The 13,717-nt window shown below is 53.0% G+C and overlaps 1 protein-coding gene across 1 annotated transcript in view; it reads right to left on the bottom strand.

Annotated features, from left to right (window-relative positions):
- Positions 1–304: 304 nt before the first annotated feature.
- The window catches only part of PPP5C (protein phosphatase 5 catalytic subunit), a 49,847-nt gene continuing 36,434 nt past the window's right edge, over positions 305–13,717 (bottom strand). Inside the window, exons 10-13 of the mRNA XM_073322313.2 lie at positions 7,221–7,261; positions 6,300–6,478; positions 4,842–4,923; positions 305–2,395 (exon numbers count right to left, since the gene is read on the bottom strand). Of these exons, the coding sequence (XP_073178414.1) occupies positions 2,333–2,395; positions 4,842–4,923; positions 6,300–6,478; positions 7,221–7,261 (365 nt within the window). The 3' untranslated portion in view covers positions 305–2,332. The remainder of the gene's footprint in view (positions 2,396–4,841; positions 4,924–6,299; positions 6,479–7,220; positions 7,262–13,717) is intronic.

Genomic DNA, 13,717 nt, shown 5'->3' on the forward strand with positions numbered 1-13,717 from the left:
CTGCCTCTGCGTGGGAGGCCATAGGCGCGCTCCTTTCCCGTCTCTGTGCCTCGGTTTCTCTTGCTGTAAAAGAGAGAGGAGGCTGCCCCGAGGTCTACGGCTGGCAAACACAAAGCACGGTTCATAAGGCTCGGTGACAGAGCAGGCTAAAGGCTGAGCTGATGCTTCAGATCCATCTGTGGTGGGGGACGACAGAGCTGGCAGGAACACAGGAGGGGGAGCTTTGGCCCCTCGGGGCAAGCGATCTGCTGGGGGGCAGGAGGAGGGGGGCAGGCCCGGGACACAGGAGTGGCCAGCGAGCCCGCAAGGCTTATAATAATTACTTTATTTTAACATCTTTAATTACAGACAGTAAAATAGCTCGAGAGGTGGTGGTGGAGGGCGGGCTCCTGGATCCGGTGGTGTGCACGGAGACACCCAGGGGCATTGGAGGCATCTGCTGTTGGCTTGCGCACATGGCACAAAAGGCTCTACCTCAAGGAGGTGCCCGACGCTCCCCAGGCTGAGAGAAGGGGGCAATGGTGGGGGGAGGGGCAAGTGGGGTAAAGCACCCCAAGAAATCCAGTCTGCTGCCCCCCCCCCACTGCCCCTGCCACACACACATCCTCCCCCCCCTCCCCCCCACTCCTGGCATGAGTTGGAGGCTGGGCCTCTGCCAGCCCAACACCCACACACCTATTGCTTATTTGTAAGGCTAAGATTAGGCTGCGGATTCCAGCACTTCCCAAGACGTCCGTGACATTTTCCGCTTCAGCCCTTGGGCGGTGGGACTTCAGCTGTCAGCCAGCAGGGGGCCCCCCGGGAGCGCCAAGCCGCCATGGGGGGTCCCACATCTCCCAGCCGCCGTGGACCTCCCCGCTTACCTTCCCCGCAGCAGGGCTCGGGCTCTCATCATCCATCCCCCCCTGCCCCTCCCCCCCGGTCAGCCCCATTTTGTCACATTTTGTCAGGGACGGGGCACTGGCTTCTGTGAATTTCTGTTTATTGCCTGTGACCCGTCCCTGGCTTTTACTGAACAAACCATGACAAAATCTTAACCCTACTTCTTTGTTTGTGGACCGGCTGGAGGCAGACGCCCGGGGAGGCAGCATGTCTCATGGGGAGGGAGGGGCGTATGCTGCCCCTGTCCTCTGCAGCAGGGAGCTACAAGCTCACAGGGGATCTAGAAGAGGGGCACCCCAGGGTGAGAGAGCTCCTGTGAGACGGATAGCTGGGGATCCTGGGACCCAGATCCCAGCAGCCAGGGATCCCAGGCCCAGATTCCAGCAGCCAGGGGTCCTGGGAGACAGATCCCAATATTTGAGAGCTCCCAACAGACTGGCAGGCAGAGGTCCCAGGGCCCAGATCCCAGCAGCCAGGGGTCCCAGGGCCCAGATCCCAGTATTAGAGAGGTCCTGTGCGACTGGTAGCCAGGGGTCCCAGGGCCCAGATCCCAGTATTAGAGAGGTCCCGGGTCCCAGATCCCAGCAGCCAGGGGTCCCGGGTCCCAGATCCCAGCAGCCAGGGGTCCCGAGGCCCAGATCCCAGCAGCCAGGGGTCCCGAGGCCCAGGTCTCAGTATTAGAGACCTCGTCAGACTGGCAGCTGGGGATCCCAGGCTCAGATCCATTGACCATAGAATGCCTCCAGGGATGTGATCAGGGATCCCTACTGGGCCGAGCTCTCACCCCACCTCTCTGAGCTGTGCCAGTGAGTGCCTCCAAAGCTGGTGAAAGCAGAGCCCTGCCTGCCCACCCTGGGTTTCTGATGCAGAGGAAGAGGACAACTAGGGATGGGACCCACCCCCCGCCTGACACCTTGCTTCTGCTTGTGACCTGATCCTAACCTCTGACCCCACCTAGCCCCCTCGCCGCTCCTGAAACCCCCAAGCCCAGAGACCACTGTCGGAGACACGCCTCAAAGCCAGAGCACTTGGGGAAGGGAGGGGAGGCCTCCATGCTCCACCCTGCAAGCCAATACCGTCTGCTGGGAGAGATCGGGCCGGGGACAGAGCCGGCTTGGGCCCAGCGGCCTCTCTGCTCCAGGCCGGAGTCTGAGCGAGGCCTGGGAATAAATACAATCTTTCCAATATATTAAAAAAAAAAAATACTCCTTGCTAATGCTCTGCCTCTCAGCTGTGCAGCACCAGCTCACGGCAACACTACAAATGGGCTCAGTGTGGGGGGGCGGGGGGGAAGAGAACCACGGCAACACCCCCCCTCCCCCGGCCCTCGTGATGGACGCTCCGGCGCCTGGCCAGCCCGGGCTGATGGCGGAAGAAAGTAAAAAGGCCGAGGGGCCGTCTCTGCCTAGCATGGGGGGCCTCCAGGTGGGGGCGGCGGTGACAGGGGAGGTTACATCATCCCCAGCTGGAGGAGGGTGTTGGCGTAGGCCATCGGTTTGACGTTCGGGTGAGGCTGAAAGAGAAGAGGTGGCCAGGTTAGGGCCCGGCGGGGCTCTGGGGGCAGCACTGTACTCCCTCCCATGGTATCTGCAGAGCCCCCTGCCCACTCGGGAGGCAGAATCACACACCAAGAGGCTGTGGGGAGACTGCGACGGTAACCAAGGTGCTGGCTAGGGGGCGCTGTCCTCTCTCAAGCAATGTCCCAGGGCGGCAGTAAGGGGCGCCACACTGCAGGGAGCAGGGTGGGGGACGCTCTCCCCCGGCAGTCAGTGCTGGCCCCAATCCCCCAGAGCAGCAGTAGGGGGCGCTGTGCTACAGGGAGTGTTTTTTGGGGGTAATAGGTAACATCAAGGTCTTGATTGCTTGTGGTTGTCAGAGGTGAAATGGGATCTCCCCTCCACCCACGAGCTAGGGCATTTGCCTCTTCCCAGATAAATTCCAGTTGGATAAATACGCTCTGCGTCCTTGTGTCAGGCCCACAGTTTCTGTTCACTTCCAGCCCTGAACGGGTGTGGTTTGGCTGACAGCTGTTGGCAAACTTCTGCGCTTTTACCTCAACACAGCTGTGCTTCTGCGCTGGGGGAAGTGACGGACGCATGCTGAGCGCCTAAGCACTTTGGGATCTCAGACGCTCCAGATGGCTGGTAAATTAACTATTACAGGGGCTCACGTGCAGAGCAAGGGGGGCTGGGCAGATCCCAATGCCCAGGCCGGGTGTCAGGAGGTACTGGGGGGGGAAGGATTGCCCACACAGCTGGTAAAAATGTAACATGGGGCGCCACCATAGACACGTGGCTCACGACTCTCGACTGGGGATTAGAGCCAGGTGACAAATTGATTTTCCCGGTCAGCGGCTGAACCAAAAAAATCCCAAACCACTTCGGTTCAGGTTGACCAAAACCAAAAAAAACCGGGGGGGGGGGGGGGAATTCCACATTGGGTGGAATTAAAGGACCCGTTTTCGACTGGGTTAATGGGTGTTTTCACTCTGCGTTTCTAAACTATTCCATTGTGTTGTTATTTTTTCCGGACGAAGTTATTAGCCAAATTTGACCTCAATTCGCACACAGTTTCGCTCCACCTGAAATGGTCGTTTTCAGCAAATGAACTTCTCCCCCGCCCTAGAACTGCCCATCTCTATGGCTCCTGCCCCTTCTCGAAATCAGACCCTTTGGGAGTCTCAAATTGGGCCTTGAATCACTAGGCACCTTGGCAAACATAACCCCTAAGGGCCTGTTCCCCCCACAGTTACAGGGCACTTGTCTCTCCCCTTGCCCTTTGACGGGGCAGAGGCTGCCCAGCTGTTCTGAGAATCAGGCCCTGTCCCTTTAAGATTCCTCAGACTCCACTGCCCCACAGGAGGGGTTTAATAGCTTCCCAGCCTTTGTATCCCATGGTTCATTCCCCTCAGGAGCCTTGTTGCCAATGGCTGACTCCCCGTTCAACACGTGACTGTAGGCCTCCAGCCAGCAGGGCTGGAAAACCCCCTCAAGCCCAGAGGTCCTGTGGCTGAGATAAGGGGACCCCACCCCAATGCAGATGACTTCACTGCATCTAGGCAGTGAGGAGCAGAGACAGGCAAAGGGTAAACATCCCCTCACAGCCAAGGCCTGATGAAACTTCAGTGAAATTCCTTCTCCCAGGGAGGAGGATTAACACTGCAGCTCCCAAGCAGCTGGTGCCCGGCTGCTGATCAGCCTGTGGCCAAAGCATCCGAGGGAGGCTGACTCCGTCAGCTGGGAGATTTGGAGGGGCACACGGTGGACACGTTTTTCCAGGATCCCGCCTTGTTCCAGTGGCATTGGGCCCCATTCCCAGCTCCCCTGTCCCTGTCATTGGGGAGAGGGACAGGGGATGGCTTTAAGCCCCCTCTGCGCTCCCCATATTCTGGGACCCTGGTGTAAGAACAGCCTTGAAGCTGCTGTAATTAACTCACGTTCTCTGCCCCATGGTCCCTGGGGGGCAGAAAATAGTCACAGCATAGTGTGCTCTAAGCACAAGCCTGATCTTTCTCTTCCACACTCCACACCTGCTGGGGAGGCCCCTTGTGCGGGGGATGTGGTGGGCGTTTCTGCCCCCCTCAAAGGCCTCTTCATGTTGCCAGAGTGGCCTATAGGGCCCCTTTATCTGCACACAGGAGCACAGGGCAGGATGGTGCGGGACAGGACAAGCACCTCCCAGAGCCCAGGACAAGCTCAGAGATTTCACAACTGGCCCGCCCAGGTCTGGTTACCCGATGCTTGGAGCTGGGTTTGGACGGGCAGGGAACCCCAAGAGGCAGGCGGAAAGAGCAGGGGAAGGACTGGGATTGTCTGCCTAGCCATGGAAACAGGCCGTGCCAACGAAACCGCACCCCTAGGCAGTGCGAAAGCCAGAGGGGGTTGCCCCAGGCGGGCAGGCCCACAGGGGCAGGTGCAGTCAGCGCCCAGAGGCCCCAACGGGACAATCAAATCACTCACCACAGCTGTGAACTGGTGGAATTCGGGGCGTAGGTCTGACCCCCGCAGGTGGATGTATGAACCTTTATTCCCCATCTGGTCGCTGGGGAGAGAATGCATGGGGGGTGGTTACGTCCAGCAAAGGAAGGGGATTCCCATCCCCCGTCCACAGAGACCTCCATGACTTTTACCCAGTGGGCCCGGACCGCCCCTGACTACACTGCTGCATGGGAGAAAACAACCAGACCTGTCTGCTGCACGTGCTTCAGGGAGGCAGCTCCAAGGAGGAGGGCGAGCAGCGCTCAGTACTTCCACTGAAACCTCAGATGCTTCACCAGCAGGGCTGGGACCCCATTTCACAGATGGGGAAACCGAGGCACAGAGCAGTAACGTGCCCAAGACTTGCTGAGTTGGGGATAGAACCCCTGAGTCTGACTCCCAGCCTCCTCCCCTGATCTAACCACTAGACCCCACAGCCCTCTCAGCTCTAACCACTAGTCAACGCTATCTTTTACAACATGCGCACACAGCCTGTTAGCTGCTTGCCAGCCACACTGCGTCCCTTTCCCAGGCAATCCGCCCTCCCCGGTGGTGGAGGCAGGAAATGTAGATGCTAACCAAGCTGGCTTTGCTCCTGCCCAGAAAAGACCAGCCTGGAGCCCTGTGCTGTCATCCCACTCAATCTCACCCGCGAAGATGGGCTAGGTCAGTACTGTACCATGACTTGAGACCTCCTGGAGAAACCCAGAAACTGTCGGGAGCGGGACAGAAGGCTCAGCAGGGGGCACTCTCCCCTGGCAGTCAGTGCTGGCCCCGATGCCTCTGTGCAGCACTAGGGGGCACTGTGATTCAGGGGGGCAGGGACTCAGCAGGGGTCTCCCCTCGCACTCAGTGCTGGCCACAATGCCCCAGCACGGTGCTAGAGGGCACCGTGCTGCAGGAAGCAGGGTAGGGGCTCAGCAGGGGGCGCTCTCCTGTGGCAATCAGCGCTGGCCCCAATGCCCCAGCGCAGTGCTAGGGGTGTAGGAAGCGTGGACAAGATTTAAGCCTGAGATCCTGACCTCCTGGGGGTTGTTAAGAATCGACAGCTCTTCTCACAGGAGGAGCACGAAGCTCGGCTTCCTGGGAACATCTAGCGAATTCCCCCTGGCCGCAGGATTCTTGACTTCCTGCCCTAACCTTGTAACCAACTAACCAACTGCCACGCCCCAGAAGTGGCTGCATCTCAGCAGCAGGTGAGCCATCCCAGTACAAGCAGTGGCCATGTTCCACCTCAGAGGTGGCTGCATCTCAGTGGAGTGGGGGAGGGAGGAAGGGTGCAGTGATCCCTGGGGTTGAGATTTCATGATCTGAATGCAGCAGGCTGGAAAAGCAGCAGGGGCCCCTACAGGCCAGGCCCTGGAAAAAACAGAGACACTCCCAGCTTGTTGCATGGCATGGCCACCCAGGGGGCCCCAGGGTACGGCCCGGAGCACTCACCAGTAGTTGGGTGCCGAGAAGACGGTGATGCACTTGCCCTCATGTGTCACCTCATAGCCTTCGGACTTGACTTCGTGGCTCCGGATGATGTAATCTAGCTGGTTCCGCTCCAGGAAGCTTTTGGTGACATCAGGCCCGAACTGACAGCTCACACCACGCTTGCTGACCGACCGGCCGTTCTGGAAAGGTGGGGCGAGGGGATCCCGATGGAGTTACTGAACATGTCCTGACAGGGCTGAGTGGGGTGAGGGGTCTGCACGTGGTGGGGGGAGCAGAGATCCCACAGACCAAGGCTCACAATGCAGTGTGGACGCCCCTGCCGACTCTTTTGTGATCTCCCAGATGCAGCTTTCCTCCCTCCTGCCTGCCAGACCTTTGGGCTGGCGCCAGGTGCTACAGACAGCCCTGGGCAATCTCCACCCCCGATAAACCTCTAGGAGGCGATGGGGATTCAGTCTCCATGGCCCAACAGTCCCTCAGCCTCACAGCAAACGAGCTTGTGCCAGCAGAGACGGGAAAGCCCCTGCCAAGCATCTGAGCTGAGCCCAAACTTACCCCACCCCAGCCACTGTCTGAGGGTGGGGCTGACTCTGGGCTAGCACCAAGCAGAGCAGCAGATGGTCCCTCCCTCCCTCCCCCCCCAGCAGTGAGCTGTCAGCTGGGGTGGAGAACCAGCATCAGCTGCCAGGCAGTGGGGGGATGCCCACAGCTCCCGGGATGCCCCACCCCGGTGAGAGCCAGCAGAGGCCGCTCTGAGTCAGCCCACCCACATCCTCTACCATGAGCAGTGACCCACTCGGCCTGTGATCGGCGCTTCTGTGCAGAAGTGGGGGTGGAGGACAACAGCCCGGCGCACAGCCCGCACCGGGAGCAGAACTAGTCGCGTGCGCACGATGTGGGGGATTTCACCGGCACACTCACCTGAGGCTGCGGGTCGGACCACAGCAAGTCGCACATGGGACCTGCCAAGGAGAGAGCACACGTCACTCCACGCGGGGTGTGCTGGGGGAGCGCCACCCTCGTGGCCAATCCTACGCCAGCTATGGGCTGTGACTGAGTGAGCCTTCCTCCCCACACCCTCTCCGGCTCAGTCCCCTGGGCCCCTCCAGCCCAGAGCTGACCCCCACCCTCCCCAGCTCAGTCATAGATTCATAGATATTAAGGTCAGAAGGGACCATTATGGTCATATAGTCTGACCTCCTGCACAACGCAGGCCACAGAATCTCACCCACCCACTCCTGCGATAAACCTCTCACCTATGGCTGCACTACTGAAGTCCTCAAATCATGGTTCAAAGACTTCAAGGAGCAGAGAATCCTCCAGCAAGTGACCCGGGCCCCATGCTACAGAGGAAGGCGAAAAACCTCCAGGGCCTCTTCCAATCTGCCCTGGAGGAAAATTCCTTCCCGACCCCAAATCTGGCGATCAGCTAAACGCTGAGCATATGGGCAAGATTCACCAATCAGATACCCAGGAAAGAATTCTCTGTAGTAACTCAGATCCCACCCCATCTAATATCCCATCACAGGCTATTGGGCCTATTTACCATGAATATTTAATTACCAAAACCATGTTATCCCATCATACCATCTGCTTCATAAACTTATCGAGTTTAATCTTAAAGCCAGATAGATCTTTTGCCCCCACTGCTTCCCTTGGAAGGCTTTTCCAAAACTTCACTCCTCTGATGGTTAGAAACCTTCGTCTAATTTCAAGTCTCAACTTCCTGGTGGCCAGTTTATATACATTTGTTCTTGTGTCCACATTGGTACTGAGCTTAAATAATTCCTCTCCCTCTCCGGTATTTATCCCTCTGATATATTTATAGAGAGCAATCATATCTCCCCTCAACCTTCTTTTGGTTAGGCTAAACAAGCCAAGCTCCTTGAGTCTCCTTTCATAAGACAGGTTTTTCATTCCTCGGATCATCCTAGTAGCCCTTCTCTGTACCTGTTCCTGTTTGAATTCATCCTTCTTAAACATGGGAGACCAGAACTGCACAGTATTCCAGATGAGATCTCACCAGTGCCTTGTACAACAGTACTAAAACCTCCTTATCTCTACTGGAAATACCTCGCCTCATGCATCCCAAGACCGCATTAGCTTTTTTCACAGCCATATCACATTGGCGGCTCATAGTCATCCTGTGATCAACCAATACTCCAAGGTCCTTCTCCTCCTCCGTTACTTCTAATTGATGCGTCCCCAGCTTATAACTAACATTCTTGTTATTAATCCCTAAATGCATGACCTTACACTTCTCACTATTAAATTTCATCCTATTACTATTACTCCAGTTTACAAGGTCATCCAGATCCTCCTGTATGATATCCCGGTCCTTCTCTAAATTGGCAATACCTCCCAGCTTTGTATCATCCGCAAACTTTATTAGCACACTCCCACTTTTTGTGCCGAGGTCAGTAATAAAAAGATTAAATAAGATTGGTCCAAAAACCGATCCTTGAGGAACTCCACTGGTAACCTCCCTCCAGCCTGACAGTTCACCTTTCAGTAGGACCCCTTGTAGTCTCCCCTTTAACCAATTCTTTATCCACCTTTCAATTTTCCTATTGATCCCCATCTTACCCAATTTAACTAATAATTCCCCATGTGGCATGGTATCAAACACCTTACTGAAATCTAGGTAAATTAGATCCACTGTGTTTCCTTTGTCTAAAAAATCTGTTACTTTCTCAAAGAAGATCAGGTTGGTTTGGCACGATCTACCTTTTGTAAAACCATGTTGTATTTTGTCCCATTTACCATTGACCTCAATGTCCTTAACTACTTTCTCCTTCAAAATTTTTTCCAAGACCTTGCATACTACATATGTCAAACTAACAGGCCTGTAGTTACCCGGATCACTTTTTTCCCCCTTTCTTAAAAATAGGAACTATGTTAGCAATTCTCCAATCATACGGTACAACCCCTGAGTTTACAGATTCATTAAAAATTCTTGCTAATGGGCTTGCAATTTCATGTGCCAATTCCTTTAATATTCTTGGATGAAGATTATCTGGGCCCCCTGATTTAGTCCCATTAAGCTGTTCGAGTTTCGCTTCTACCTCAGATATGGTAATATCTACCTCCAGATCCTCATTCCCATTTGTCATGCTACCATTACCCCTAAGATCCTCTTTAGCCTTATTAAAGGCTGAGGCAAAGTATTTGTTTAGATATTGGCCCATTCCTAGATTATCCTTAACCTCCACTCCATCCTCAGTGTTTAGCGGTCCCACTTCTTCTTTCTTTGTTTTTTTCTTATTTATATGGCTATAGAACCTTTTACTATTGGTTTTAATTCCCTTTGCAAGGTCCAACTCTACTTGACTTTTAGTCTGTCTCACTTTATCCCTAGATGTTCTGACCTCAATAAGGTAGCTTTCCTTGCTGATCTCTACCATCTTCCACTCCCTGTATGCTTTCCCCTGGTCCCCTCCAGCCCGGACCCTCCCCGGCTCAGTCCCCTGGGCCCCTCCAGCCCGGACCCTCCAGCATCCTCCCCAGCTCAGTCCCCTGGGCCCCTCCAGCCCAGACCCTCCCTCTACCCTCCCCAGCTCAGTCCCCTGGGCCCCTCCAGCCCCCTCCCCTAGGGGAGGATTTATTAAAGTGGACACTCTAGATCAATGGTTCTCAACCTTTCCATACTGCTGTACCCCCTTCAGGAGTCTGGTTTGTCTGGCGTGCCCCAAGTTTCACCTCACTTACAAACTACTTGCTTACAAAATCGGACATCAAAACACAAAGGTGTCACAGCCACACAGTTACTGAACAATTGCAGACTCTCTCATTTTTACTATCTAATTATAAACGAAGGCGATTGACTATGAATGCGCTATTTTCATTTCAGTGTGATACCCGAGCCCTGGTTTCCACTCGTGAGCCTGTTCACGCCAGGAGGCGGTGGAGCGACACCAACAATTCGGTTTTTCTCCACACTGAGTCTCTTATTCCTGTTCTTTGGCTGGCTCGCAGTCTTAGCAGAACATGAGACTTCCCAGAGATGTTAACCCAGCAAAGCCTGGTTCCCAAGGTTAGCATCCTCTCTCTGTACTAAACACCACAACTGGGCTGCTGCGGAGTCATTAAACGCCATTCGCAGACCCCGGTCTGAGGATAGCTCAAGAAGATTTTCTTTCCGGCTGGCAGAGAGCTAACATCTGACAAAACGAATGGGTTTTTTACCAACTTGAGTGGAGTTGTGTTAAACGTTGGGGAAATTACTTGAACTCAGATGTCAAGCGGGCCAAATGATCTACTGTTATTTCTTTAATTTTGCTCTGCTCAAATTTCCCCTGTGCAGACATCAGTGATGTATGCAGGAAGCAGCGGAAAACAGGTACAGCCTCTGTCTCTGCATCTGGACTTTCAGAATTCCTTGGTAAATGCATTTTGCCATAGAGATTCTGAATGTTAGTGTCATGGCCTAGCGTGGAAAAATTTAGATCATTCAGCTTGCTAAATATATCTGCGAGGCTGGCAAGTTGAGCTAACCACACGTTGTCAAACACAGAAGCAAGAGGGGATGAATGATCAGAAAGAAACGTGAGCTTCCGTGCCTAATTCAAACACTCTGGTAAGTACTTTCCCTCTTGAAAGCCAGTAAACCTCTGTGTGAAGCAACAGTTGCTGATGTTCAGACTCCACCTCTTTGCAAAGAACGGGAAACAGGCGAGCATCGAGTGGCCTAGACAGGAGAAAGTTGACAGTTTTGGCAGACTCATTTAAAACTTCATACAGCTCAGAACGCATCTCTTTTGAGGCAAGTAGATAGCACAGTGCAGGTGCTGCAAGGAAGGGTTTTCTGTCCTGATCATAACTATAAGTCTGTTCACTCTCCGGGTCATTGCAGCAGCCCCGTCAGGGCAGATGAAGTCAATTAAACATGTCCTCTCCAGTTGAGCTGGCCATGGGAGGCGTGTGAACTCCCCCACTTTTGGGGAGGCTAGCCCCCCAGCCTTGCCCCTTTTGCCTAAGGCCCCGCTCCCCCTCGCCTGCCGAAGCCCCAAGTCCCTCCTCCCCATGGCTGGAGGAGCCTGGCCAGCAGGCCTGAGCACTGGCCTGACTGCTGGCCAGCCCAACCAACCCCTAGCAGCTCTGGGCCACCAGCCGGCCTGAGCCCTGAGCTCCAGGTTGCTGGCTGGAGCTGAGCCCCCGCCGGCTTCAGGGGAGAGGGGGAGCATGGGCGGGGCCTTGGGGCAGAGCGTGGGTGGGACCACAGCCTGGGTTAGAGGAGGCTTAGCTTCCCCTGGCCTCTGACACCCACCGCGGCCCATGGAGTTGGCCTTTATCCTTTTGGAAAACACTATGTGTTCATTGATATCAGTGGCTTTGGGTATCGACTGTAAGCAGCTGAGCTTCTCCACTGACATCAGCGGACTCATCAAACTGAAGAGCAAATGTTTTTGCCATTTTAAGTTTCCCTATAAGCTGAGAGACAGTATCCTCAGCCATTTCTTCACTTCTACAGCACACGCTGTCACTTCATCAGGGTACTTCCGGGTGCGTATCAGCTACATTTTTTATCAAGCAGGCGCCACAGAGGCAAGCAGAATCAGATTTCCTGCAATTGTGTGCATCTTCTTTGATTCTGCTACAAGAAGGGAGACCGCAGATGAAGCTTTGAGTGCATCTGTAGAAGCAGTCGACGCTTTTTTCATTTTAAGCTGGTAAGTCTGGACCTCAGAAAGCTTTCTTTGAAAAAATTCTACTGGCTTACCCGCACGCACAGGGTATATCTTCACGTCATTGCAAATGCACTGGCTTCATACGGCTATTCGATAGTTTCTCCGCAAAGGAAACACAAAGCTTGAGGTGGATCTTTCTGTGTAGATGTGCATCCAAAAGCAATACACGCCTTGCAGATCTGACGATGAGGCTTTCCCAGTCATTTTCAATTTCCTGCCATTTTCACCATGGCCACTTCCAGCTCCTCGTATTAAAAAAATCTATCCCCTTTTACGTCAAGGCCACATACACACCATGACAACTTCAACCTCATTAGCATGCCTGAATGCTTCAGTGATATCGAACGCATATCTAATACAGTGTGTCTACGCACGCTATGTCACCGCATAATAGTATAAAGAGCAGTATAAACAAATCATTGTCTGTATGAAGTTTTAGTTTGCACTGCCTTTGCTAGGGCTTTTTTTGTAGCCTGTTGGAAAACTAGGCAAATATCTACAGGAGTTTACGTAAGCCCTGGAAGACCCCCTACATACCCCCAGGGGTACATGTAGCCCTGGTTGAGGCTACATGCTCTGAATCCTAATAAAGAGGAGAGGGTAGAAGTTGGTAAAGTACAGGTAAGAGAAACAATAGAACAATCAAATGAAAGAGTTCCATTCAATTACATCAGAAGAAGGCAGACAATTATATACTGACAAACTGTATACCTGTGCTAGAAGTCTAAACACTAAGATGGGTGAACTAGAGTGCCTGGCATTAAATGAGGATATTGCTATAATGGGCACCACAGAAACTTGGTGGAACAATGATAACCAATGGGACACAGGCACAGCAGGGTACAAAATACAGAGGAATGACAAAGTAAGTCGCGCTGGTGGATGAGTGGCACTGTGTGGGAAAGGAAGCAGAGTCCAACATAGTAAAAATCTTCAATGAATCAGACTGTGCCACAGAATTTCTACAGACAGAAATTCCATGCTTGAACAATAAGAACATAGCTGCAGGAATATACACCGAGCACCCGACCAGGATGGTGATGGTGTTTGTGAAATGCTCAGGTAGATTAGAGAAGCTACAAAAAAAACAAATAAGGGGGGATTCCAATAATCCCCATACAGACTGGGTACATGTCACTTCAGGACAAGATGCTGAGATAAAATATCTAGACGCTGTTAATAACGGCTTCTTGGAGCACCTAGTCCTGGAACCCACAAGGGGAGAGGCAATTCCTGATTTAGTCCTAAACAGAGCACAAGATCCAAAAGATTAGCGGAACCATCCAGCCACAGCAACCATAAAATTATTATATAAACATCCTTCTGGAGGGAAATACCAAAAAACCCCACATCTCAGTAGCATTCAATTTCAAAGAGGGGAACTAAACAAAAATGAGAAAGTTAGTTAAATGGAAATTGAGAGAGAGAAATGCCAGCAAGTTGCAAGGAAACTATTTAAAAACACCATAATAGAGGCTCAAACTAAATGTAAACCCCAAATAAATAAATAAAAACAGTAAATGGAGCAAAAAAAGGCCACCATGGCTAACCAGAGAAGTAAAACGGGCCATTAGAAGCAAAAGGGCATCATGTTTGGAAGTCAAATCCTAGTGAGAAAAATAGAAAGGAGCATAAACTCTGGCAAGTCAAGTGTAATTAGGCAGGCCAAGAAAGAATTTGAAGAGCAAATAGCAAAAGGCACAAAAACTAGCAGCAAGTTTTAAGTACATC

This window comes from Lepidochelys kempii, chromosome 23, assembly GCF_965140285.1.
Source record: "Lepidochelys kempii isolate rLepKem1 chromosome 23, rLepKem1.hap1, whole genome shotgun sequence".
NCBI classification, from domain to species: Eukaryota; Metazoa; Chordata; order Testudines; family Cheloniidae; genus Lepidochelys; species Lepidochelys kempii.